We start from the raw sequence: 26,232 nt of genomic DNA on the forward strand, positions 1-26,232 counted from the left end.
TCAGCACACGTGGCTGAGCACTCCTAAGGTTTTAATCAGGATCATCTGAATGTGAACCTCTGTGGGAGGCATGGACTTTGCCTCCCATCGGCCAGCCTGATTTCATACTGAGAAGACATGAAGGACTCGGGAAATACTTGCCAATGCACGAGGCCAGTCTTAAGGACTGCCAGGTGGGGTATGTTTCTGCCCACGGAGGCTTATAAAATGGTTTGTTTTGTGCATTCAGGCCTGTTTTTGAGCCTCAGCTCCTGCCATGCAAACAGCATGGCAGCATTCAGTTGCTGTCATGCTGGGAAGACACCCACATTGTTGCCATGGATGAGACGATGAGGTCATTGTGCACAGAGAGTGTGAAATTAAGTTCAGAGAATTGACAGCAGCTGGTCTGACACTAAGTGCGGTGCTTGGTTGTTTACAGTCAGCGGGGGATAGGGCAGACGCTGTCCCGTCCTGGCTGCCTTTTTGACCTGGACTCTAAAGGAACCACTTGCTTGGGATTTTGGTCTCCTGTGTTCTAAACACTAATTGTGACTCCTGTCCCTCCCCCCGAGTATCAGAAATGCCCTCAGGGTTGGCACACCTCAAGGTCAGCCTTCAGATTTGGGAACAAACTGCAGAGAAGGCCTGGCTTTTGGCTGCCCCCTCCCTCTTGGTGTGAGAAGTCTCTCGGGGGGGCATTGGTCATTAACACCACTTCTTGAGCTGTGTCTATGTATGTGTGTGTTCATGCATATGTGGTAGGATCCTGCTGTCCACTCCTGTCACCAGGCTCTTGCTTCCTTACTTGGAGCTACCATTCACCCTGAAAGTTGGGAGAGCAGCACAATTTTATCAGGGTTCTTGTTTTTGTGTTTCACCAAAGCTCGTAAGGGCTATGACCCACCTTTACAGCCACAGTTTTTTCTTTCTTTTCTCCTCCAAAGCCAAACTCTTATTGCAGTGACTCCTGTGCTACCTAACTTAGGAAGATGAGATCAGTGGTGTCTTGGTCTCCCTTAGGGTAATGACACTTTTCATCCACTGTTCCTGCTCTTTGGTGATCACTAACAGGTGCTCGTGACCAAGATTCTAACTGGAGGTGGCAGCGGCCCTGCCCTCTGAAGCTTCAAGCTTAGAGGTTATCAAAGTGGGTTCAAGAATCGCCATATCCTGTTTGCAAGCCTGGGCTCCAGCAGTCTCCCCACCGTGGGCCTGAGAGCTGTTTTCAGTGAGAAGGTGCGTACCAGGAGAGTGTCCTGCCCACAGCTGCTATAGAGGCTTCTGTGCATGCAGGGAGCTGCAGGAAGCAGCCCTGTCCAGGTGGGCAGTGACACTGGGACTGTGATGCTGGGACACGAGGACTGGATAGCACAATACTGAGGTCCCCTGGCCCCTGGTCTTAGCACAATGCAGGCTATTGCCTCAGGGTCCCTGACCTAGAGAAGGTGGTGTATAGGAGAGGTGGCTCCAGCTTTGGGGCTTCTGTAAGCTTTGTGGCATGGCCTTCACCCTGTTTGATCTCTTTCCTGGGATCTCTTTCCTGGCTCCTGCTTTGACAGCCTGGTTGAATGGCTGCTTCAGAAGACCAGGCAAGGCGAACCCGTCAGTGGGCCTTTCCGGTTGTGTACTTGCACTGCAATTAGGTGTTGAGTAAAAGGGTCAGCCAGAGGATGGCAGGGGGAGGGACCCCTCCTCGTCTTCTGGAACCAACCCTCTGGGCCAGCTGAGGGAAGCTTCCTCTTCTGCTGCCTGTGGGCCTCCTGCAGGCAGGAGCCCTTGGCTTCCTCTCCGCTCCTTAGGAACAGCTGCCCAGCCTCTTCCCGTGCCTTGCTGGTAAAAAGCTCCAGCATAAGTAGCAGTCTGATCAGGAGCAGCAGAGCTAAGGCTTCTGGAGTGTGAGGCCGCATCTGCCAAACCAAAGGCGAATCCTGGATTTTCTGGCCCAATACTGTTAGGCTCTGTGCCCCTCCCCCAATGCAGTCCCAGATTTTTATTAGCTCAGAGGTAGCTGCTCAGAGCCCCTTGTTCTGTCCTGCAAACGCCACTATTGGGAGCACGTTTCCAGCTCCCTGTCGGCAGTGTACCTCCCCTTAAATGTAGGTGCTTGCTGGGAAACGCATGACCTGGCATCTTCTATTCAATTTGCCTAGAGTTGTCATTATTTACAAGTGGCATTACTTATAGTGTGCTGCTGTCCGGCTACTAGGAGCCCTTCCTTCATCTGCACAAACCCTGGCCAGATATCTGCGAATGTATGGCAGGTCATAGCTGAGAATCTGCAGCTTATGCCCGCCCTCCTTCTCTGTCACTCACCTCCCCAGCCACCTTCACTGGCTGATGCTCACTATTCACTCTCTACCTTCACAAAAGGTAAAATTTGTAATATTAGCAGTTGTCTTAAAGTGATGATCCCACCAAACAGAACTGTTAGGAAAATCTTCCCCCTATTCCCATATTCCAGTCTTGCCATTTTCTCCCAAAATTGTAGAATATCACTTCTGTCTAACACTACATGTTCGCCTCATGTTTTTTTGAAGTGCAAAATCTCAATGTCTGTTTACAGCTCTCTCAGTTCACCATCCACAGCAAGGGGGTTTGTATCGGTGGGTTTTATTTCATAGCTAATCAGCGGGCCCCAGCACTGGCCCTGGTCAGAACGTGAAGCTGGTTCCTCACAGTGGAGACACAAAGTACAAGAGGCGCGACCTGGTAATTAGGCAGCTCCAAGTCTGCCTTTGAATTAAAATTTCCAAAGTACATTACAAATCTCCAAGACTGTTAGGGGAAGAAGAGATGGTGTGGTTTGTCTTTGAAATCATGGTTGATACTTTGAGGCAATTGGCCTTGCTGGCTGCAAGGTTGTTTGCTCTGACAGCATGTTTGTTGCATTTCTTCCCTGTTCTTTGTACCACTGGGTCATTCCCTGGCCAGGGGACATAAATGGTGCTGATACAATGTTATCAGAGTGTGTGTGTAGGGTGGGGGGTAGGAGGGCGGGGGGAATAAGGTGGAGGGTGTCTGTGTTCTTTTATTTAAATCAAGGTGATACTGGGGAAGCTATTTTATTTTAGTAAATGATAAAATTATGTGACTATTGTAAAACGTGTCAGTGGATGTGTGAATAGGAGGAGTATGAAAAACTACCGTCCAGCAGATCGTGATAACCACACAGTACTGTGTATGTTGTGTGTCTACATGAATGTGTGTTCCGACATGGTGTGTACAGAGATGAGGATCATGCAGGAGCTAATAGAAGATCTTGTTTGGGGTTCTGCATACGGATCATGTGTTAAACTTTTCCTGTTCAATAAATGAATTTTATTTTTTATTTTTGAAGGTTGAGTCTGTGTTTTTGTTTTCACTTAAAAAAAAGTCACTCAGATCCCCTTGATCCTAGGTCACAATGTTTCTGGTGTATTTCATGGAGCTCATCTGGGGAGTAGTGTGAACAATAGAACCATCTATGGAATTGAGAGTTCCCCAAAAAGGGGCCAGGTAGTGATTTTCCTGTTAGATAGTCCTGCCCTTCCTGTCTGCTTCTGCTTCTCCCAAAAACTTGAGTAGGAATTCTCAACCCCCCTCTGCATATCATAGGATCACACAAACCAGGGTGATGGTTAGTTGTATGCATCAGTGTGGCGAGGCTATAGCGTTCAATAATCCCAGTTATTCATTCAAACACTAACCTAGGTGTTTCTGTGAAGATATTTTGTAGATGTGGCTAAAATCTACAATCAGTCACCTTTAAATAAAGGTATTATCCTCAAAATGTGGGTGGGCCTCCTTTAATCAGTTGAAGGACCTTTACGGCAAAACATTTCACTAAGGTAGAAGAAATTTGCTTCAAGACTACAGCATCAGTTTTTGCTCAAGAGTTTTCAACTTGCTAACCTACCCTATGAACTTTTGACTTAGCAGCCTCAACAATCACATAAGTCAATTCCTTGAATCTCTCCCTCCCTCCCTCCCTCTCTCTCTCTCTCTCTCACCCTGACTGATATGAGAGGTAACACCCAATTTTCTAAAAATTGGGGGACTGGCCCTGGCTGGTTTGGCTCAGTGGATCGAGTGTTGGCCTACGGACTGGATGGTCCCAGGTTCAGTTCCAGTCAAGGGCATGTGCCTTGGTTGTGGGCACATTCCCAGTGGGGAGTGTGTGGGAGGCAGCTGATTGATGTTTCTCTCTCATCGATGTTTCTGACTCTCTGTCCCTCTCCCCTCCTCTCTGTAAAAAAATCAATAAAATATATTTTAAAAAATTGGGGGACTGATTTCAAGACAGTGGAAGAGATGACTTCCCTTCTCTTTTTGTCACATTTAAGAAGAAAAACAAGACCATCTCACTGACCTTTAGAGGATCTGAAAACTGATCTTTGTTGGCTACTGAGTTAGATTTGTTCAAAAGGCAGAGCCCTCAAGGGACACCGTTAAGTATAACACTTTCCCAAGAGAGGAAGGTAGAGCATGTGTTATGACCATTTTCACTTATCAGTATCATTACTGGAACTGGAGGGTCAAAGAGATTCAGTGACTGTTCGAGGTCACTGCCTAGTAAGTGGCAGAACTGGTACACATGCAAGCCCTGTGATTACAGAGCCCTAGCGCTTCCCAGGGTCCTGGCTGCCTCCCCCTCTTGCAGCCTTAGCAGGGAGGTCTCCTTAGGGATTGTTGTGAGGATTAGATGTTATAAAGTGCCTAGCTGAATTGAAGAAAACCAAGACTAGAGCAATTTTACTTAGGCGCGCGCGCACGCCCGTGTGTGTGTGTGTGTGTGTGTGTGTGTGTGTGTGTGTGTGTGTGTGTGTGTTTGTCATGTTTTGCTCACTTCCTTTGGATAGAGCATTCGACCTTAGATTGTTTACCTCTTTACATTTTTATTTCTGCTCACATTCTGGTTGTGATCCCTCCCTCTGGGTAACCAGGGCCATCCTGGTAAGCCCACTGCACTGCTGGAGGCATAAACTAGAGTGACAGTGGACTGAATTTGGACCATAGCTACACATGGGGCTCTTTGCTAGGTGGGCTGGCTTCCTTAGACTCAGCCTATTACACACGTGTACAAATAAACTGTTTTTACTTTTTATTTTTAAACCCTTACCGAGGGGGGCGGGTAAGAGAGAGGGGAGAGAGAGAGAGAGAGAGAGAGAGAGAGAGAGAGAGCAGGGAGAGAAATTGTTTGCCTCCCGTCCAGGATTAGATTGAACCTGCAACTGAATCCATGAGCCTTTGGTCCATGGGCTGATGCTCTAATCCAGGGGTGGGCAAACTTTTTGACTCGAGGGCCACAGTGGGTTCTTAAACTGGACCGGAGGGCCGGAACAAAAGCATGGATGGAGTGTTTGTGTGAACTAATATAAATTCAAAGTAAACATCATTACATAAAAGGGTATGGTCTTTTTTTTCAATATTTTTATTCATTTCAAATGGGCCAGATCCAGCCCACGGGCCGTAGTTTGCCCACGGCTGCTAATCACTGAGGAACCGGCTAGGGCTATAACAGGCTAGTTTTTAAGTTGATAATTTTTTATAGCCCATGAATGGTGTTATAAATATCCAGATGGCCACTGACAGAAAAAAGGTCCCCCACCTCTTCTGTAGTACATTATCCAAATCAGGAAATGGACACTGGCGAAATCCATAGAGCTCATTCAGATTTTTCCAGTTATATCTGCACTCATTTGTGTGTGTGCATGTGTGTGTGTGTAGCTCTAAGCAATTTATCACATGTGTAGCTTCCTCCCCTACAATCAAGATGATTAACTCTCATCCCCACAAGACTCCTCATTCTACACTTTTATAGACACACTCACCTTCTGCACTCTCCCACATTCCTAACTCCCAGCACCACTAATCTATTCTTCATCTCTTATGTTATTTCACAAATGTTATATAAATTGAATTATGCTGTATGTTTCCTTTACATTGGCTTCTTTCAGTAGATACAATTTCCTTGAGGATTATCCAAGTTCTTGCCTGTATCAATTATTTGTTCATTTTTATTGCTGAGTTGTATCCCATGACATGGATGTACCACAATTTGCTTAACCAGTCACAATCGAAAGAGATTTACATAGTTTTTAGGTCTGGCAATTGCAAGTAAAGCTGCTCTGAATACTCATGTATCTGGAATTGGTTGGTTACCAAATTCAGCGTAGTTTCAGTAGGGAGTATGGTGGCATGGCCTGCAAGGAGTTGACATCACTATATTCATTTTCAGTTTTGTGCCAGTCGAAGCACTTTCCTTCGGTGCAACCTATAGATTTGTTGAGGAATCTTGAGAAGATTCTAAAGCTCATCTTTCTCCAGCCTGGTCCGTGAGAAAGTTCCTGTTCTTCCTTTGGTGAGATAGCCTGTGCCTCTCCTCAAGATGGAGCTGGCAGACGACGTCTGAGGACTCCAAAGCCTGTCCGTGGGCACTGCAATGTGGGTTATTGCTGAGCACCTGGGCCCAGTGTCCTCAGAGGTGGCATTTCACCAGTTCCTCATGTGGTGAAGGAAGTCAGGAAGACGGGCCCACTGTTCTATATTGAATTAGTTGTGGGCCCACAGCAAGTCATTCTGTATCTGAAAATTGTATAAACTATGTCTTTCTCCCTACCCGCCTCTACCTTTTATAATCTCCATAATCTTCATCCAAAAGAGAGTGGTTTTCCACCCAAGGCCTTGTCTCTGCCCTTCTTGTGCTCCAGATACTGATTTTTTTGAGGTTCTGGCCATGGCTTCAGTCTCCCCACCGTGACATCACATGTCTCCCTCCAGCACTGCTTCGGTTTCTGGAAGATATATTTGCCTTCTGTACAAGGCTTTGAGAAACCCCATGTGATGGCACAGTTGTGCTGTCCCATCCTCACTCCACCGTCACCTGGGGGAGCAGTCTTATATCCCTTTGCTGTCTGTCCTGGTGAATTCCAGCTGCCCTTCCTCACAGGACTTGGTTGTAAGTCCTGCCCTGACCCCTACACCTTCCTGGCGACCCTCCTAAGGTCCAGCCTCAGAACTGAACCAGGATTATAGGGGTGGCCTGGGGTTGAGCCCCAGGTTTGAGCAGACTCCACCTTCCCAAATCCAGACACTGGGTAATACCACCTAGAATTATAGTGACATTCTTGGGCCACTGCACTAAGCCCTCTCAGTCCTTGCTTCTATTCCTCAATCCTTCAATGCCCTGTACTTATCATTTGTTTAATGAACCCAAATGTAAGGCATGGGTCTGGAGTCAGGCAGCCCTGAATTGAATCCTGGCTCAGTCACTCATCAACTGGGTGGCCTCGCTTTCAGTTACCAATGTAAGCTATAAGCTATTGAATTTCTGTGTGCGCTGCACCTCCGTCTATAAAATGGAGATGACAGTACTTACCTCATGGGGGTTTTGTGAGGATTAGATAAGACAAGACGTGCCAAGTGCTTGCACGGTGCCTGATATATAGCCAGTGTCAGAGGTGGTAGTGAGGATGAATATGGTGAACTACAAAATCACCCATCCTGGAAGTCAGGAGACCCAGGTCGCTGTTTTTCTCTGCCACTGTTAAGCGCTGTCATTCTCAGGTTTAGAGCCCCAGTGGCCTGACTGGGAGGGTTTCCCTGAAAATCTCTGGGTCTTCCACAACCTGTTGGGCTAGGTCTTGATCTCAGAGAGCCCCCTGGTGGCTGATCCATGAAGGTGCAGGCTCTGGCGTCTAGGGGCCTGGTTCCTGGGAGAGGTGGGCTGGGTGGACAGGCTGAGCCAGTGGTTCTGTAGGGAGGTCCCGAGGTTGGGTGTTGCACCTGAATGTGGGTCTCATCCCTGTGAAGTTCTAGCTGCGAGACCTCGGTCAAGCACCTCCTCCTCTGTGGGCCTTGGGGAGAGGAATATTGGGAATGGAAATGGACGAGATCAGTGTTTCCCAACGATGATTTAGGGGCTCCCTGGACAATCATTTTTTAAAAATCTGAATCGTGTATTTTCATGTGTGCTAGTAGAAATAGTAACTTTAAAATCCTTTAGCTTATGGGTATTATCGTTTTAAAGTGAGTAAAAAGTTTAAAAATCTAAAATAAAAATATTAAGTAAATAATAGTACAGGTGGTATTCTATCAGGGCAAAAATCATGAAAGTGGTAAGCACAACAACAGTTTAGGCAACACTGGACTAGATTATTTGTGATTTCCTGCACAGTTCTGAGAAGTTACTTCTACCTGTGTATTACTTGGTATTATATCTTAGCATAATAATCACCATTTATGGTTTATGCAGCTATAAACTTTTTACTTTTATTTCTCAGGATAGTATTATGATGTAACTATCATTTATTATCTTAGTTTTACTGAAAAACGAGAGGCAAGTCATACCTGCCCGTTAGGATGTGGCAGAACAGGTTTGGAACTGAGCCTGTCTGACCCCAGAGCCACCGTCTGCAGAGGGAGCCTTAGGACAGGGACTGGGCTTTCCAGTCTCAGTGTTACCTATAAGGCTCGTGTGGACCACGGTCGCCTGGTGACATTCACATCCAGCGGGCCTCAGGGGCCAGAGGCTGACTGAGGCTCGGGGAAAGGAGGGACAGGCCGTGCCTGGCTTCCCAAGACCCAGGACAGTAAGCCCCTCTCCCCAACCAGTGCGTGTGGTGCAGAGGGTGCTAGCTGGGTCGGCCGTCCTGAGCCTGGTCCGGGCCTTTCACTAACCAGCTGGTTAGTGAACTTGTTTGATTCAGCATTAGAGCCATTTTCCCCCAAGTATTGTCCTGGGTCCCATCCCCAGAGGTTCTAATTGTGCAGGTCTGAGTTAGAGCTCAGGGGTCTTTATTTTGGCCATTTTGCTAGATTTGGGGATCACAGTTTAATGACTTCTAGGGTCCCTTCCAGCTCCCAAATTCTGTGAAGCTCAACTTGGAAAGGCCTGTAGACCCTTATGACACAGAAAATAACAGTAAAAAAGACACTTTATTGTTAAAAAAAAAAAAAAAGGCCATTCATACCATCATTCACACTCACAGTCACACACACAGTCACAAACCACTCACACAAACACGCTCTCACCCACACAGCCTCCGTCTCGCTGTAAGCAGCAACTCTGGGGGTGAGAGTCTCTGTTGCTCTTCCTTTTGACTTTTGTCTCCAGAAACAACACATGAAAACGTAATGGACCCGAGAAAGGGACGGGGGGATGGGCGGAATAGCAAGACCACCAGAATTCTCTGGTCACTGCCACTCCTGGCTACATACACTCTACACATGTGTACAAACGTACTATACATGAGTGCCCACATGTGCAGACATGTGCCCACATTGACCCTCCATGCATAGGGTTGAGTCACTGCAGGTAACACTTAGATTGGCAGGCTTCTCAGATGGCGGGGCAAGGGCAGGGTGTCCTGCTTTCTGGCTCCCTGCCTCCAACCTCCCCTGAATGGACATTCTGAGTTCCTTGTGTCTATGGAAGAAAAATCCCTCATCCAGACAGCAAGGTTGAAAAGTGCCTAAAATTTTTAAAAAATGATGAATGATGGCCTTCCTGCCTTTGGCCCAAAGTGCTTGAGAAACTTGGGATGAAGAACCCAGAGTTCCATGAGGTCTGAATTCTTTAACGAAGAAAGTCCAGGGCTGCAGGAATCCTGACTGTCCCTGGCTGGTAGAAAGTCACGTGACTTAAAGAGGCGGGGCAAGTTGCCTAGTTGGAATCTGGATTAGAGGAGTGGGACCTCCAAGAGACTGAGGCCATAGTGATGCTCCTCAGGTACCCTTGTTGCCCTCACTCACCATCTTATCCCCGATGCCTCGCACAGCACCTGACATGGAGCAGATGCTGCAATGGACATATGCATGAGGCAGGATGCATAGGTGACTGCTCGCCTTCTGCTCACCTGTCAGCCCCTAGGAGGACACCCTGTGGCCCTCCAGGGTCAGAGACCCTGGGACCTCATCTCTTTAGTGGATGTAGTGATAGCCTGTGGGGCATGAGCCTGCCTCTGCCTCCAAAATGGAGCTGTGGGCAGGTGTAAGGATGTGCCCCAACAGGTCTGACCCAGTAGTTCAGGCCCTGCCTCCCTGGGCGCTGGGAGACAGCAGATCAGAGACTGACTGCCTCTTGCCCATCTCAGGAGTTGGCTTCTCCTGGTTTTCCAGCATAACTGCCCTGTGCATCCCCTTTCTGCTGGGGTCCTGGTGCTGTTTATCGAGTCCTACCCTCAGCTTCCCTCCATCCTCAGGGACTAGCTGGGGTTCTGGAAGAGCACATTTCAATGTATGGCAGCCTGGAATGGGTATGGGGGCTTCCCTCCCACTTTCCCAGCCACACTGTACTCACTCTCTATGACAGGAAGAAGGTGCCAAGTCCTTGGCCTCCCACCTTCCTTCCTCTGAGGACAGCTAGAACATGACCTCCTCACAGCTCCCATAATCACTCTCTACCATATCAGAGCCCTCATAGTTGGGGGGTGCCTCGGGCTGGCCCCGGCCTGCGGGAAGCCCACCCACCACCTCACAGTCGGCATAAGAGGGCCCGGCGCGGCTGAGGCGCATCCTTACCCCCTTGTAGCCCCCCTCTGCCAGGCATGGCCCTCCCCCTCCCTGCCGGAGCTGTGAATGGTAGTAACTGATGGCTGTGTACTCATTGAGACAGGGGGCCAGCAGGCGCTCCCGGGGACTGGGGGACCTCGGGGGCATCAGATCTTCCAGGTTCTGGTTGCTATAGCGGGGTGGGAGGGGTGCCCGCTTGTTTTCCACCTCCAGTGGGAAGGGGAAACCCCCATAGAGGGCACTGGGCTCCGGCATCACAGCTGGGTTCTGGTGGTGCTGAGGTGGCGGTGGCAGAGGGCTCGGGGTCACTTCAGAGTTGGGGTATTCCCAGTGTTCCTTCCTGGAGTAAGTAGGGGGCCAGACTGTGGCTCCGCCTGGATACACTGTAAGAGAACAGTAAGATAGAGTGAATTTCCCTGGTGAAGGTTCCAGCTGGCCTGACAGCTACTACTGATAACTTAGCATGTGGTGGATATGTGGCCCATCTACATGTTGTCTCTTGCAGCTTAGGTTGATATCTAGAATCCAATGGGGCCAAAGTTAAGGCCAGAGGTTTAACCCAAAGCCAGCCCATTTTGCAAATCTGTGCCACTGATCAAAGGGTCAATGTAAAAGGGAAGAATATGGATGGATCCATGCAGCCCACCCCCAGTGCTAGAGGCAGGAGCTCCCTGCCAAGTCTTACTGGTGGGTTTCGTTTCCTCATTTGAAGGAAACAGACACATAGTTCGGAGTACCTGTGAGGCATACATCACAGAGGGTGATTACGTGAGATGTGCCTTGGAAGATTGGAGACCAGGCATCCTTGGTCCCAGCTGTGTCCCTGCTACTGAATAGTTGAGTGAATTAGAACTGCACCTTTATGGGTCCTCGCTACTCAATTGGCAAAAAGTTAGTGAAAATACCTGTTTTAACTATTGGTGAATAAGCCAGGAAAGATAAAGCGCTTACATATTCACCTCCTTTTGAGTAAAAGATAAGAAAGGGGTAAAGATGGCTCCCCACAGACAGCTAGGTCTGGCTTAAGATTGGGCAGTCAGAAGTTTGGGCGACTGCTTCTCTTTCACTTCCCAGAAGAGCACAGATGTGCAGAAGCCTCCTTTCACCCAGGGATCCTACCCACTCCTTTCCGGAGTCTATAGGTTTCTGCCATGGACATCGAGCCTATGGAGTGTCTTGTAATTTAGAGGAGTGGATCATGATGCAGCAGAATGAGCCATGGGGTCTGAGTCCAGAGACCTGGCTTCTGTTACTGTTCATTAGTTCACTGTGACCTTGAACACACCCCTTCACACCCCATTCCTAGAGCATGAATTGAATGGTGGCCAAAACCCCTGTGCCTGAGGTAGTGAAGTGCTTAGGTCTGCTACTCCATTCCACCAGTCCCCAAGACTAAGGGCTCTGGCTATACTGACCCATCTCCTCGCCTGACCAGGTCCTCTTAATGATGGACTCGTTGTCAGAGCGGGGAGGGACTGCAGCTGGTGGGAGCCTGGGAGGCACGCTGCAGACTATTGGCTGCTGCTTAGAGCTGGGTCCAAAAGTGACGAATTCATTTGGACCTGAGGTCTTGCTGGGCTCTAGTTGGTTCACGTTGTTGCAGGAGTTGGTGCTCAGGGGGTTGAGCTCGATGGCAGGCATGGCTTGGGTGTCAACACCAACACTCCTAGCCAAAAGGTCTGGGTCTTCCATGGCCACTGGCTTGCGAGACTTGCAATGGCGGCGGTAGAGGAAAAGCCCAATGATGGGAGCAGTAATGAACAATACGGCCCCTGTGGCGATCAGAAACTCCTGCTGACCCCAGCCCCCCGTTTTGATCATCGGGGTTTTAAGGCATTCTCCTTCTGAGCAGGCCTGTTCACACCTGTAGAGACAGAAAAGTAGGAAGGGGCTGAGACACTGCCCTTTCCCTCTCCCCTCTTACAAAGATCAGTGGATGGAAACCCTACACTCAAGCCTATCCTCTCCAATTTTCCACCAAAAAAAACCCCACACCCCTTCACACCCCATACCTACAGCATGAACTGAATGGTGGCCAAAACCCCTGTGCCTGAGGTAGTGAAGTGCTTAGGTCTGCTACTCCATTCCACCAGTCCCCAAGGCTAAGGGCTCTGGCTATGTGGTTGAGTGTCGACCCATGCACCAAGAGGTCGCTGGTTAAATTCTCGGTCAGGGCACATACACGGTTGCAAGGCTCAATTCCTGTTGGGTCTATGCAGAAGGCAGCCAATCGATGTTTCTCTGTCAGCAATGTTCCTGTCTCTCTCCCTCTTCCTCCCCCTTTCACTCTATCTAAAAATCAATTTTAAAACAGTTTTTTAAAAAGATAATTATCAAACATACCAACAAATCAACTTCAGAACTTTCCATCCTCTACCAATAACACATAGGACTCAGCTATACCCTCATTTATGACCGGCTGGATCTGGACTCTGAGCACATCCATTATTTTCACCCACGAGATCTCGACATTGGATATACTCTTCACCAATATGGTCCAATTTCCAACCATATATGGCGATAGAGGCAGCCAACATACCTAGCTGTCCTCCAGCAATAATATCAGGGTCCCAAATCAAGTCAGCAGTTACCCAGCAATGCCAGCCGGGCATCACCACCAGGTCAAAGGGACCCAGCGTGGCTCTGCACAGACCTTACACTGGGCAGCTTCTCAGAGAGAGCACCTGGAACTATACGACCTCTCAGGTCACCTTCAGCTTAGTGTTCCATGGTGGAAGGCTCTAAGGAGACATCTATGGCTGGCTTTGTCCACTTTTGAAGGGACATTGGGAGAGGCTCCCTCCATTCCACCTGATCCCGAACATCCCCCAGTACCTGAAACTACCCTTTGGGGTTTAATGTTGTCCTCCCCAAGTTCCTCTGTTAAAATGCAAACACCACTGTCAGCCAGGGAGTGTTCTCCCAACACACCTGCCGGCTGGAGAGCATTGTGTACTGCAGAGCAGCAAGTGAAGTGGGGTTGGAATTGTCAGTTGCCAAGAAAGAGGACTTGGGTTATAAACACACAGGAGGATGTTGGGTAAGCCCTTTCCTTCTCTGGGCCTCGGTTTCCCCATCTGTAAAATTAGTGGCTTCCTTATGAACAGGCTGACAGCAGGGGCTCCCTTGGGAGTTTGTAAAAAAAAAAAAAAAAAAAATGTAGAATCCCAGGTTTCATTCCATGGAGATTCCGATTTAATTGGTCTAGGAATGTACATTTTTCATCAGTCTCACTCATGATTTTTTAAAGGCTCAAAAGTTGGGAAGCCATAAAACCAGATTGCCAAAGCCTCTGACCTCTAGGATTCTTAGCTGATTCGCCTTCTCTTGCAACCTCTCTACCTTCTCCCCCAAGCCAGCATAATACGAGGTATAGGTGGCTGGCAGTGGGGTTTGAGATCACAGCAGTACCTCTACCAAGTGGTCATTGTCTCCAGGTCACTTCTGGGAAGTCACAGTCCAGAGCAAAAGACTGAGAGCATGAGCTATTTCCAGACTTTATCAAAGATAGAGCCGGCTGAGGAGCTGGTTAGGAGTGCAGGGTCCTGGGCCCCAGCCTGGGGAGTCTGATTCAGCAGGTTCAGATAGGGCCTGGGAAATATTAACAAGCACCTCCCTCTCCCAGAGGCTCTGCTGCAGGTGGTCGGAGGGAGAAGCCAGGTCCCGGAGCACTCAGCCTCTTGCCTCCCATCGGCCTCCCTAGAGTTCAGAGAGCAGAGCTCATTTCCTAATGGCGCCAAATCCAGGGTGAGGAGCCAGTGGCAGGAGGCCTCTCCCGTGCTTACCTTTCTCCTTCAGGGGAGGAGCTGCAGTTTCCATTCTCCGGGCAAGGTGTCAAAGTGCAGTTCTTTCTCTGTTCACAGTGTTTCCCAGAGAACTGTGGGGGACACTTGCAGAAATAGCCTGGGAAGAAGGGAAGGGAGGTGAGAGAGTACACTGGCCTGGCAGTCAGGCCTCCAGGTGGAGAGGCCCTCTGGGACGTGGGGAGGCCTCAGCATGTCTGCAGGCACCCGTGTGCACATTTATTTATTGAGGGCCAAACACCATCTTGACCACTGATGCCCTGCTAGTCAAGGAGACTTGATCCCGGCCCTCAACAGCTTATAGTCCTGCAGAGAGTGGGCATCTCAAGAATACTGCCTATCCTCCTCATTTACCCAGACAACACTGATTATAAGTAAGACTCTTCATGGATGAGCTTATTTGACCCTCACGACATCTCCAAGATTGTTTTCTGTTATCCTTCTCAACAGGGGAAGGTACAAGCGGATGGCAGGTGAGGAAATGAGGCACAGAGAATGTATGGCATTTGCTTAAGGCCACACAGCCAGTAAGTGGCAAAATTGGGATCAATACTAATAGTAATTATCATAAAAAATAGTTTATTGAAGGGAAGTGTTGGGGGAGGTTTCCCGGAGCAGACACTATTTCATTTGAGACCTGCATGATGAGTAAAGATTAGCCAGGCAGAAAGATAGAGGTGCAAAGCGGAAGGTGTTTCAGGCAGAGGAGAATGTGTGTAAAGGCTTAGAGCGGAGGGTGTGGCAAGTCCCAGGAATTAAAATGATGCTAAGGTGGGCAAGCCTGCTGAAAAAGGGGGGAGTGGGAGGGGTCAGTGCATGGGAGGTATGAACCATATGCAGGAATTAGGAATTGGGACTCTATCGAACAGCAGGGGGAAGACATTGCAAGGCTCCAAGCAAAAAAGTGAAGTGCTCAGATCTGCAGCTGTGTCCCTGCTACTGAATAGTTGGGTGAATTAGAACAGGATACTGTGTCTTCATGGGCCTTAGCTACTCAATCAGCTAAAAGTTATTGAAAATACCTGTTTTAACTATTGGTGAATAAGCCAGAAAATACAAAGTGATTACCTGTCCCGAGGGCCTGTGAGCACTTCCCGCCGTTGAGACACGGGTTCTGGCTGCAGTCTTTGCTGTGGGCGCAGCACTGGGTGAGGTCCTGCCTCTCCAGCAAGCCTGCCACCTTCTTGTCATGGGCCATCAGCTCCAGTGCCTGTCCATTGATCATGACCTCATCGAGGCAGCCTTCAAAGCCCTGGGAGACGTTCAGGGGAGAGTGAGAGAGGACAAAGCCGCCTAGAAAAAGGTCTCTTTTGGGCCTCAGGCCCTGGCAGTTCTCTGGGAGCACAAGGGAGCCGTTGCCTGAGCTGTCAACCAACAGCCGAGTGGACGTGTCCGTCTCCTTCACCAGAACTGAGTGCCACTTGCCATCATTCACATGGGGCCAGGAGGAAAGCGTTCCATTGAAACCATGTGGGCAACTGTATTCCAGCTGGAGCACTCCATGGACCAGCTGCAAAGGAAACCCAGATGGCCATCAGCAAAGCCACGGAGTCCTTATAGAAAGCCCTGCAACAGGCTGCCAGGCAAAGCATGCTGGTTGTATTTTCAGGGATGGGAGGGGTAGTGTCTGGTGATTTTTAAGGCAGTTTTAGTTTTGTGTTTGTAGAGAATAAAAACCTTCAAAATGCTCTTCTGACTCTGGTTTTATTTTTCCCTCACTGCACTCCATGGGATGGCCTGGGCAGGGACAACATCTCTACTTCACAGATGAGGAAACAGACCCAGAGATACCTTGCTGTCTTTTGGTTTCTTGTTCACAGGCCTCTCCAGTGTTCTGCATTCCTAAACATTGGCCTTCAAGGATACCAAACCCCCCTCTCACTCCCACTGCCTTACACAACAGTTCAGCAGTTCTTGAAGTGTCTCCAAGATCTATTCAGGAGCTCTGCAAATGGAAACTACTTTAATAATAATCCTAAGACATTATTTGCCCTTTTTACTCTCACAGATGTACAGTGGAGATTTCTGATATGTGCTATCACAGCAGACGAAGGCAGAAGTAAATATGAAAACCCAGCTGTCTTCTATTAAGCCAGACATCAGAGAGGATTATAAAACACTGCTCCTTTTTTATTTTTTTTGGGAAATGTAATTATTTTTTAAATGTATGGTTTTTATGTGAACATGTAATGACTTCCTTGGTTTTAAATGAATTCGCAAATAAAGATTTTAACATTTGTCAGTTTTAATTTCTAATATTGGAAACATCGATGGCTACATATAACCCATATAAACAAAACTTCCTTAGGGTCTTCAGTCATTTTAAAGAGAGTGAAAAGTCCCAAAATCAAAAAAATCTGAAATCCCACTGGATTAAAACATTTTAGTTCACCTCATCCTATGAAGTTGGTTGATTTGTGGTCAAATCTTTTTCTGGTCACTGTAGGGTAGGGAGTGCTTTTTCTGGGTGAAATTTAAAGATACAACCCAGTGTTTTCAGGAGTTAGCCATTTATACATCACCTTCCTGATTTTTTCCCTGATTCAACACTGCCTATACCATTATTTCCTTAAAAAGGAAACTTATATACAGTAAATAGAAAAATAGAATGACAAAGTAAGTACAACTCAAAACACTGTCCTTAAATCACTCCTTTGACTTTACTCAGGACCACAAATCCATTGATCCCACCATCTTTTCACTGTCTCTCTCCTCCTCAGCAAAGCCATCATTCCTCTCCTCCTCCAGCTGTCCTGTCCCTCTCTCACTTGGTAGAACTCGATTGGCAAACCCACAAATTGGTAAAACTCAACTCTTCCCTTATTCTGTATGATCATCATGGAGCTGAATTTGGTTGGAGAGAAACACACAGGCTTACTTATTGGTCTCCCTTTAATTTCATGACCATGAGTCTCCAATGAGCCCTTCATGCTGCTCAATAGTTGTACTATCTTCCTTAGTCCATTTACTCTCCCATGTGCCTATTTTTACAACGTCTCTCTCCTCAGATCCCTAATGCCTCCCTCCTCATTCTTATTCTACAAATCAGATGGGGACTTAAAGACACTCATAATCACATGGTTCCCATCTTAGCTGACCTCTCAGCAGCATATCACCCAGCTGATCACTCCTTCCTTCTTGATACATGGTCTTCATTTGGTTTCCTGGATACAATACTGTCTTGGTTTTCCTTCACCGTCATTGGTTGCTCCTTTTCAGTCTCCTTTGTTGGATGCTCCTCTTCCCCCTACATCTCAGTGTTAGAGTGTCTCTGGTCTACTCTCTTTTTAATCTACACTCCTTAGTGATCTTCATCTCCAGCCCAGACCTTTCTCACAAGCACTAGACTTGTTTATCCAGCTCCACTTGGAGGTCTAATAGGCATTTCAAACTTACATGTCCAAAACTGAACTCTGGATCTTCCCCCCAAACCTGTTTTACCAATATTCTTCCCCGGGTCTGTTGGCGGCAACTCTATCCCTTCTAGTTGCTCAGGCCAAAATCTTACTCCTTGCTTCCTCTCCCAGCCCTTATTCAATTCATCTGGAAATCCTGTTGGTTTTACCTTCAAAATCTATCCAGAGTCTGACCTCTTCTTCCCAGTTCCACTGTCACTGCCCTGATCTAAACCGCCGTCGTCTCTCACCTGAATTATTGCTTCTTTGGCTGGGTCTCTCTGCTTCTGGCCTTGTCCTTCCCAGGTCTATTCTTTGCACAGTAGCCATGAGGATCCTTTCTGCATATGTTAATTCTCTGCTCAAAACCTCCTGAGGTCCTCCATCTTACTCAGAATAAAAGCCAAAGTCCTTCAATGGCCTGTGCGACCTTTATAGATCTGCCCCCATTTCATTACATTGCTGACCTCAACTCCTCCTACTACTGTCGTATTTGCTCACTTCCGTCAAGCTGTACAGACCTCGGGCTTGTGCCTTAAGCATGTAAGGAATCTCCTGCCAATTACTATACCTTCGATTTAGAATGCTGTTCCCCCAGCTGCCTAAGCTAACTCCCTCGCCCCCTTCATGTTATTGTTCAATTACCACCTCAATGAAGCCTTTCCTAACCACTTTATTTAAAATTGTAACTCCCCATACTCCCGATTTCCCTTCACCTTTCCCCCCCTTTAACCCAAAGCACTTATCACATTTGGACAAACTCTATAATTTTCTGAGTTATTAGGGTTATTGTCAGTCTGCCCCATAGGATGAAAGTTCTAAAGGTTTGGTTTGGTTTTTTGGGGGGTGTTTTTTTTTTTTTGGTCTTATTCACTGATGAGACCCAAACACCTAGAACAGAGCCTGTCACATAGCAGATGCTCAGTCAATATTTATTGGATGAATTAAATTCTAACTAGCCCAAATCTGTTTCTCTTTGTCAGAGTGGGAGACTGAAATGTGTGCTAGAGGTGTTAAAATCAGGAAGGTAAACTGAGATGTTCTAGATGACGTAAGCAGAAGGACTGAAAGACCATTAGAAAAGAAACTCATTTTCTCCCATGTAATGTAATCTGTGTTTGCCATCTTGAGCACCCAGTGGTAAACACTGTTCTATTACTCAGCAAAGGTGATAAAAGCACCAGGGCTAGGTGGCCACACCCATCTCTCTATCTTCAGAGACTCTCTGTTAACCCCTAGAACAGCCCGACCTCTGTTGTTGTATTTGGACATATATCTAGGTGGGGTGGCTTTGGCCATCATGACTGGAAAATCTCGTGTCCTAACACAATAGTCAGGGATTTCTTTGCAGAAATTGGCCTTCTTGGCCATGCTCATGCTGCCCCCACCTCCCAGCCTGGCACATTCCCATGACGCCGGTGCCTTACCTTCAGGGAGACATACACTGTGCCATTGCTGAACAGGAGAATGGCCTGTGACTGGTGTGTTTTCAGACGGAAACGGATGTGCCAGTTCTGAGCCTCTGGGAGACTGTACCGCCCGAAGCTCTGACCGCTGAACCTTGCAGCAGTACCTGTGAAAGCAACCAGAGGTGTCACCTCCATGTAAAATGGTCCCCATGGAGCCCTGGCACTGATTGCCTCATCCAACCCTTGGGCGGCCAGCAGAGTCATTGCTTATTTAATAGATGGAGAAACGAGGCTGGGGGTTACTTGTCCTGGGTCACACAGCAAGATAAGGTACATCACCCTGCACACCCTCCTTTGGCACCAGGAACATTTGCCTTGGGTGCCAGCCTGGGTGAGAAACTGTGAGCTCAAACCATTAACAAAGCAGGAATCAAGGCAGAAATATAATCACTCAAATGTGTGGAAATAAAAATTTCTATTCTATATAGTTTCTGTGTCATTTCTATATCACTTGGGGAAGAAGGAAGTAGAATTGGAGAGGACTTTGCATATCTGTTAGATTTCAGGAACACCATAATGGTGTTTTTGGTTTTGTTTCTTTTTTGCCTCAAGAGATCTCCCTCATTAGGAGTGTAACCATTTGGGTAGGCACTTCCCAAATGAAATGCCATTGCGAGGCCAGGAGACACTGTGATAAAGGAAGTGATAGATCGCGTGGTTAGAACTTCTCTGAAGTCCTGCATACTCCAAACCCTGCAGAATTGCTGATATGCAGTTGCACAGGAGTCTGAACTTTCACCCACACTTGATTTCTCAAGCTCATCTGGCCATGGGACCCTCTTATGTGGACCACCTATCCATAGCCCTTGGCAGCTACATTCTGTGGAACCCCCTTTGGGAAACGCTGTGCAATCTTCAGCACTGCCCTCCTGAGACTTTTTAAACTCCACCCTCCCAAGAACTGAGTTCAGATATCAATTCCCTGTGAATAAGCTTATCGTTGTCAGGGGAAGGGGTTAGTGATACAGACCCTGAGACTTAGGGAAGAGGAATTGTTGAAGAGGGAACAAGGCCCAAAGGAGAAGGAAGAACCCAAAAGCCTGAGGCATGCGGGATTATAAAATCCTAAGAGGCCATTGTACTGTAGGGCTAATCCTCTCTGATGCTGGCAGTTCCATTGTGGTAGCTCATTATTGGATGGGATATTGAAGGTAATCTAGGTCAGGAATTCCCAAACCTGGCTGAATATCAGCCTCAACTGGAGTCTTTTAAAATACGGAATGCCAGGCTCCCCCCTCGGAGAGTACGCGCAGTGGTGCTGCTGGCACGCGGGAGTCTGTGTTTTCAATCTCTCCCCAGGATGGCTGCAGCGACTGGAAGAGAGGCCAGGGGAGGTTTCTGTGCTGGTCATGTTCTGACTCTTGATCTAGGTTCTGGTTACACCAGTGTATTTGGCTTGTGAAAACTTGCTGAGCTGTACACTTATGACACAAGGATCCTTCTGTATGTCCTATTTCCATAAGATTTTTTTTAAATCACCTAAAACTTCTGTCCAAGTGATTCTGGTGATGTGTGAGCCAGCCCATCTAGTATTTCTTTAAGTGCAGCCCTTGGACCACTGGCTTCGGCATCGACTGAGGTGCAGGTTAAAAATGGCAATGCCATGAAAAACAGCAACAATGACCAAAAAGAACAACAGCAACAAAAACACACACACAAAATGCCAATGCCAGGCCTCACCCAAGAGTCTGGAGGTGACACCAGGAGCAGGTCTCTTTAAAAACACACTCCCTGGGTGAACTTGTACAATCTTTACTTTTAGAACCTCTGCTCTCTGATGCCAGATGGTCCAGAGAGAAGCTTCAGCCATCACTTTCCCTGCAACCCACTCTGGGGCAAGGGACACAGAAGGGAACCCCCCACCCCAAGAGTAGCTCACCTAGTGGACCCAGAGAAAGTGCACACATCTGAGAAAGAATTCCCTAATGCAAACCAGGTGGACCCATGGAGGGTAGGCCATGCCAGGAGGGGGCGATGTGAGCTGGCAGCATTGGTCTTAATGCCAGGGCACTGGGTGAAGCCCATCAGAAAACTGAGTTCCCGAAAATCTGGGCAAAGAGCTCAAGCTTTAGAGTGGGTGCACAGGTACTTGAATAACCAGTCTGTTGGAGGCTACAGTTTCAGGCAAACCAGTCTATAATAAAAAAAGCATAATATGCTAATTAGATTGGACATCCTTCTGGACGAAGCCAGAGCTGCGAGGGAAGCCTGGGTCCCGGGTGCCAGAGGGAAGCCGGTGCCAGCAGCCAGGGAAAGGAAGGCCTACTCTTGCACGAATTTCATGCATCGGGCCTCGAGTATAATATAGTCCCCATCCTTCAGTTCCAACTGTAGATGGAGCTATGACCCCGCTTTAGGGTTGTGGTGATACTGAGTTTGGGTAACCTACAAAGAGCTTGGCACATAGCAGAATACTTATAATAGCAGTGGTTCTCAACCTTCTGGCCCTTTAAAAACAATTCCCCATGTTGTGATCCAACCATAAAATTATTTTCGTTGCTACTTCATAACTGTAATGTTGCTACTGTTATGAATCGTCATGTAAATATCTGATATGCAGGATGGTCTTAGGCAACCCCTGTGAAAGGGTCGTTCGACCGCCAAAGGGGTCGCGACCCACAGGTTGAGAACCGCTGACTTATAGCAACAACTGCTACACTGAATGACAGCTGCCATTCATGCGGTGCTCATAATGGGCAGCCAGGGTTTAAGTGCTTTTATATTCATAAGTAATTTATTCCCCAAACCAACTCAAGGAGGCAGATGATGATATTTTCATTATTTTATGGATGAGAAACTAAAGCCCAGAGGATTTTAATAAACCCCCAAGGTTACACAGCTAGTAAGTGATAAAGCTGGGGCTTGAACCTGAGCCATCTAGTCTAAACCTTGAAGTTGTAACCATCAGGCTACAGTAATAACAGTAGTAGTATTAGGAACTGTTGTTTATTGACCACTTTCTGTATCAGGAGCTTTTCTAAGCAAACACTTGCTATTTAATTTCCATAACAGTCCTAAGGTACAGAGAGGTTAAGTAGTTTTCTTAAGGTCACATGGCTAGCAAGTGGCAGAGCTGAGATTTGAACCCCAGGGAGCTTGATACCAGAGTCTATGCTCTTAACAATGATGCTAAACTGCCTCTTGTATTACCATTATCTTCAAAATTCCAAAAAGTGGCCAGGAATAGGGTGCTATCCTGTGACTAGAGTTTGTGAGGCCACACCTGCCTTCTGGTGGTCCCTGGTCTTTAGCCCTATTAAAGCTCCCCTCTTGGTCTCCCACAGACCCTCCCTGGGCTCTCCAGCCCTGGTGTCAGGCTAGTGGAGCCCGCAGTGCTGGCTGCCCTGGGGAAGGTCCGTTCCTTACCATTGCAGGTGCAGTTCCCCTCCAGGCGGTGCCGTGGGGTTAGGATGCTGAGCCTGGCTGTGCTGTACGTGGGCCCCACCCTGGGGTCCAGGTGCACCGTCTCTTGGCAGATTTGACGCTGGCAGCTTGGCCCCTGGCAGGGCACCACAGGCATGGCTGACCTCATCTGAATTCCCACTGAGTGCTCCATCTCCTTGGCTGAGTGAGCGATGACGGTTGCCAGCTCCTGCAGCTTGTGGAAGGCTCCAGAATGCCCCTCAAAGACCAGAAGCACATCCACCCCGGCCGTGGCCTCTGCAGGCTGAAGGCTGGCCAGGTGGATGTTGGCTTTTTTGATGTCCAGCTTGTTGCTGAGGAACCTCTGCAGGTTCCTCCAGTGGTCGCTCACCAGCTCCTCTGGGGTGACCTGGTAGAAGCCCATCCACATGCTCTGCTGCAGAGTCACCTGCCCCACGTGCCACACGTGGACGTGGACCCCAGCAGTGGTGGTGAAGGTCCCATCACTGACTGTGACATTGAATGCGTAGCGACCCTGAGGCAGTCCCTGGGCAGCGATGATCTTGCCATCGGACGCACCCACTGAGAAGCGCCTGCCCAGGGTCTCCTCTTTTGCCAGGCTGTACGTCAGCGTGTCCTGTGGGTCTCGGTCTGTGGCATGGATTTTGCCCACCATGCCGCCCTGGAACTCCTCCTCCCCGATGGTGATGAAGATCTCCAATGGGAGGGCGGAGGGTGGGTAGTAGCTCTGCTCCGTGACGTGGACTCTAACAGATGTGGAAGATGAAAGGGGCGGGATGCCACTGTCTGATACCTGTGGGCGAGGGAAGCACAGCATTACCATAGGACTGTGGCCCCAACAGGCTGCCTGCCTCCATGGGGAATCACGTCTCTCTGCTTGAGGCAGCCTCAGCATGCTGTCACCTCTGAGTAAGAAAATATTAGCACTGAAGGTTTTGTGGAGGGAGTTACATCCTGCACCACACAGTAAAACTAAACTCGAATTCCTCATTGGTCACTGCTCTGAGCCTCTCCCTCAACCCTTCCAGCCACATGATCCACCTTCTTCCTCTTGAACTTCTCTCATTGTCTAAGTGAGTCATCAAAGGTCTCTTAGCGATTCCAGTGTGCATTCCTCATGGCCCCCATCAGCCTCAGGAGCTTTTCTCTGGGATTCCCTTTTACTCTGTGATTGGGCTCAGGGTTGGGGCGAGCAATTGTTGAGTGCCTTCTATGGGCCAGGCCCTCTGCTGTGATCAGAAGAAAAGAGCAATAAGTAAGTTGCCAAATAAACCAGAGGATGTCACTCTTGGATAAAATACTATGGAGGAAATAAACAGAGCGAAGTGACAGAGACATCTGAAGATTGAAAGACCAGGTGAAAGAGAAGGTGTCTCTTCTTGGAAGAGGTGAAACTTGAGCTGAATCCTGAGGGATGAGAAGAGGGGAGGACAAGAGGCGATGGACAGGGAACGACTCTCTGGTAGGAAAGAATGTGGTGTGCTTAACAAAACAGCAAGGGGCCACTGTTGCCAGAGGAGTGGGCAGAGCAGAAGACAAGGTGAGAGAGAGAAAAGCAGGGACCTGGTCACTGATGGGCAGAGGAGCACAAGGTAGCATTTTATGTCAGAGCCATGAAAAGCTATTGAAGGTTTTAAGCAAGGCGGTGACATGACCTCAAGGAAAAGAATGTAAATAAAAAAATGCATTTTCCTTTCACATGTTACCAAGCTGTCCCTGCAACTTTTTACCCAGACTTAGCAAAGATGAAATTTTCCTTCCTCTCCTCAGCAACATTATCATTTTTCTCAATTATCAACAAGGTTCTCCAATTTTCCTTACAGTAATATCTAGTCCACTTGCACTCCAATGCTAGCAACAACAGTACTACTACCAAGTATTATATATAAAGCCATACAGCAGATAAGGCCAGAGCAGAATATGAACTCCTGCTGTGTCCATAGCCTGCTTCTTTGATGGCTTATAGTGCCTCCCAGTCAATGGAGTGGAGATGCAAGACAAGTCAAAGAAATAGTGATGCTGCCAATCATTACTGAGAGATTTATCTGGGCCAAGATACAGAGGTCAATCACGTCCATGCCCTTGGCTTTGAGCATCCTCTACATTAGCCCACACCTGTCCTCTGATCTACAGACTCCAACTCCCAATTACCTTTTGCACACCTCCATTTAGATGTCTCCTGGACACCTAAAAAGTAACATGCACAAAACAGAGCCCTCATTTTACCCCATAGGCACGTACTTCTCCCATCCCCCACAGTCTCTCCCGTCTCAGAAGTGGCCCAACCACCCAGTCTTCATGGAGCCAAGAACCTGGAACTCATCCCTGATGCTTCTCTTTTCTCTCTCTCCCCATATCCAGCCCTTCACCAACTCATGTTTATTTCCATGCAAAACTTGTCCCAAATCTATCCACTTCATCTCAAGGTCTCAGCACCACTATCTCCACTATAACAGTGACTTCTCATTGTTATCCTTCAACCACTCTTGCCCCCTTCATTTGCTCTTTCTAGACAGGGGTGGGTAATCTTTTTTTCTGCCAAGGGCCATTTGGATATTTATAACATCATCCTCAGGCCATACAAAATTATCAACTTAAAAATTAGCCTGCTCTATTTGGTCAAACATTTAATAACTCACCCCTAATGTCTTGGCAGGGCCAGACCAAATGATTTCTTGGGCCTTATATGGCTCATGGGCCAGATGCTCCCTGCCCCTGTTCTAGAGCTGCAAAAATAACTCCTGAGACACAAGATGGGTCACTTCCCTGTTTGAGACCCTTCAACCACTTCTCACTGCACTTAGATTGGCATCTAAAAGTATTGTCAAGGGTTGTAATTAGGATGATTATACTTCCTTGTTTGCCCAGGACAGTTTGATTTTTCACCTGGTGTCAATCGGTTATCACCAGTTAATTATTTTTAGTGCCCCTCTCACTCTCAAGAGCATCCTGGTTTGGATCTTAAATAATACAGTCACTCAAGCTATGAGGCTTCTATCACCTGCCCAGCTCATCTCCTCAGGATTATTCCCACCATTGCTCACAATGCTCTGACCACATTGCCACATCTCAGGTCACTGCAAGCTCTTTTCCAACTCAGGACCTTCCTGTCTGTGACACTTTCCTGCCCACTTTTTACATAGCTGGCTCCTCAGGTCTCAGCTCAAAATGTCCCTTCTTCATGAGGGCAGCCACCTTCTGAATATGTATCTTCCTGTGCCTTAGGAGCCTCTCATCACTTTCTTCATCTACTAATTGTTTATCTCCACAATTAGAATCAAAAGCCCACAAGGGCAGGAACCATTCACTTCTTTCCCCTTCTGTATTACTAGAAGCTAGCATAGGGTTCGGCATATGATAGGTGCTCAATAAATATTTGTTGAAAGACTGAATAAATGAATGACTAGTTGACTGGCTGAATGGATGAATACATCATCCTGAACCTAGAGAAGTTCACAGAATATCAGGGTCCACTAGACTTGAGATTTAGGAAAAGGATTTGGGGGGAATGAAATGAGAGAGTAGTGTTTGACCACCATCTTGGCCACTATCACTGGGTAATTCTCATACAACCCATAATCCCCTACACACGTATATATGTTCTCTCATTTGACCCCACACCAATTCTCTGGGGTAGGCCTTTAACAAGACTTGAGGTTCAGAGAGCTGTCCTGACCAACCTTAAGGCGTGAGAGCCAGGTTGAGGGT

General features: G+C 47.8%; 1 protein-coding gene across 2 annotated transcripts in view; it reads right to left on the reverse strand.

Moving 5' to 3' along the window:
* Positions 1–9,988: 9,988 nt before the first annotated feature.
* Positions 9,989–26,232, reverse strand: part of FAT2 (FAT atypical cadherin 2) — a 68,773-nt gene continuing 52,529 nt past the window's right edge. The window contains exons 19-24 of one of the 2 annotated variants that reach the window (XM_015565630.1): positions 22,507–23,317; positions 19,099–19,244; positions 15,345–15,786; positions 14,259–14,376; positions 12,036–12,337; positions 9,989–10,856 (exon numbers count right to left, since the gene is read on the reverse strand). In XM_015565630.1, the coding sequence (XP_015421116.1) occupies positions 10,324–10,856; positions 12,036–12,337; positions 14,259–14,376; positions 15,345–15,786; positions 19,099–19,244; positions 22,507–23,317 (2,352 nt within the window). In that variant the 3' untranslated portion in view covers positions 9,989–10,323. Of the gene's footprint in view, positions 10,857–11,888; positions 12,338–14,258; positions 14,377–15,344; positions 15,787–19,098; positions 19,245–22,506; positions 23,318–26,232 lie in introns of both variants that reach the window. The other variant, XM_015565629.1, reaches the window with a different exon arrangement.

The sequence above is a fragment of the Myotis davidii genome, unplaced genomic scaffold (assembly GCF_000327345.1).
Source record: "Myotis davidii unplaced genomic scaffold, ASM32734v1 scaffold18, whole genome shotgun sequence".
NCBI lineage: Eukaryota > Metazoa > Chordata > Mammalia > Chiroptera > Vespertilionidae > Myotis > Myotis davidii.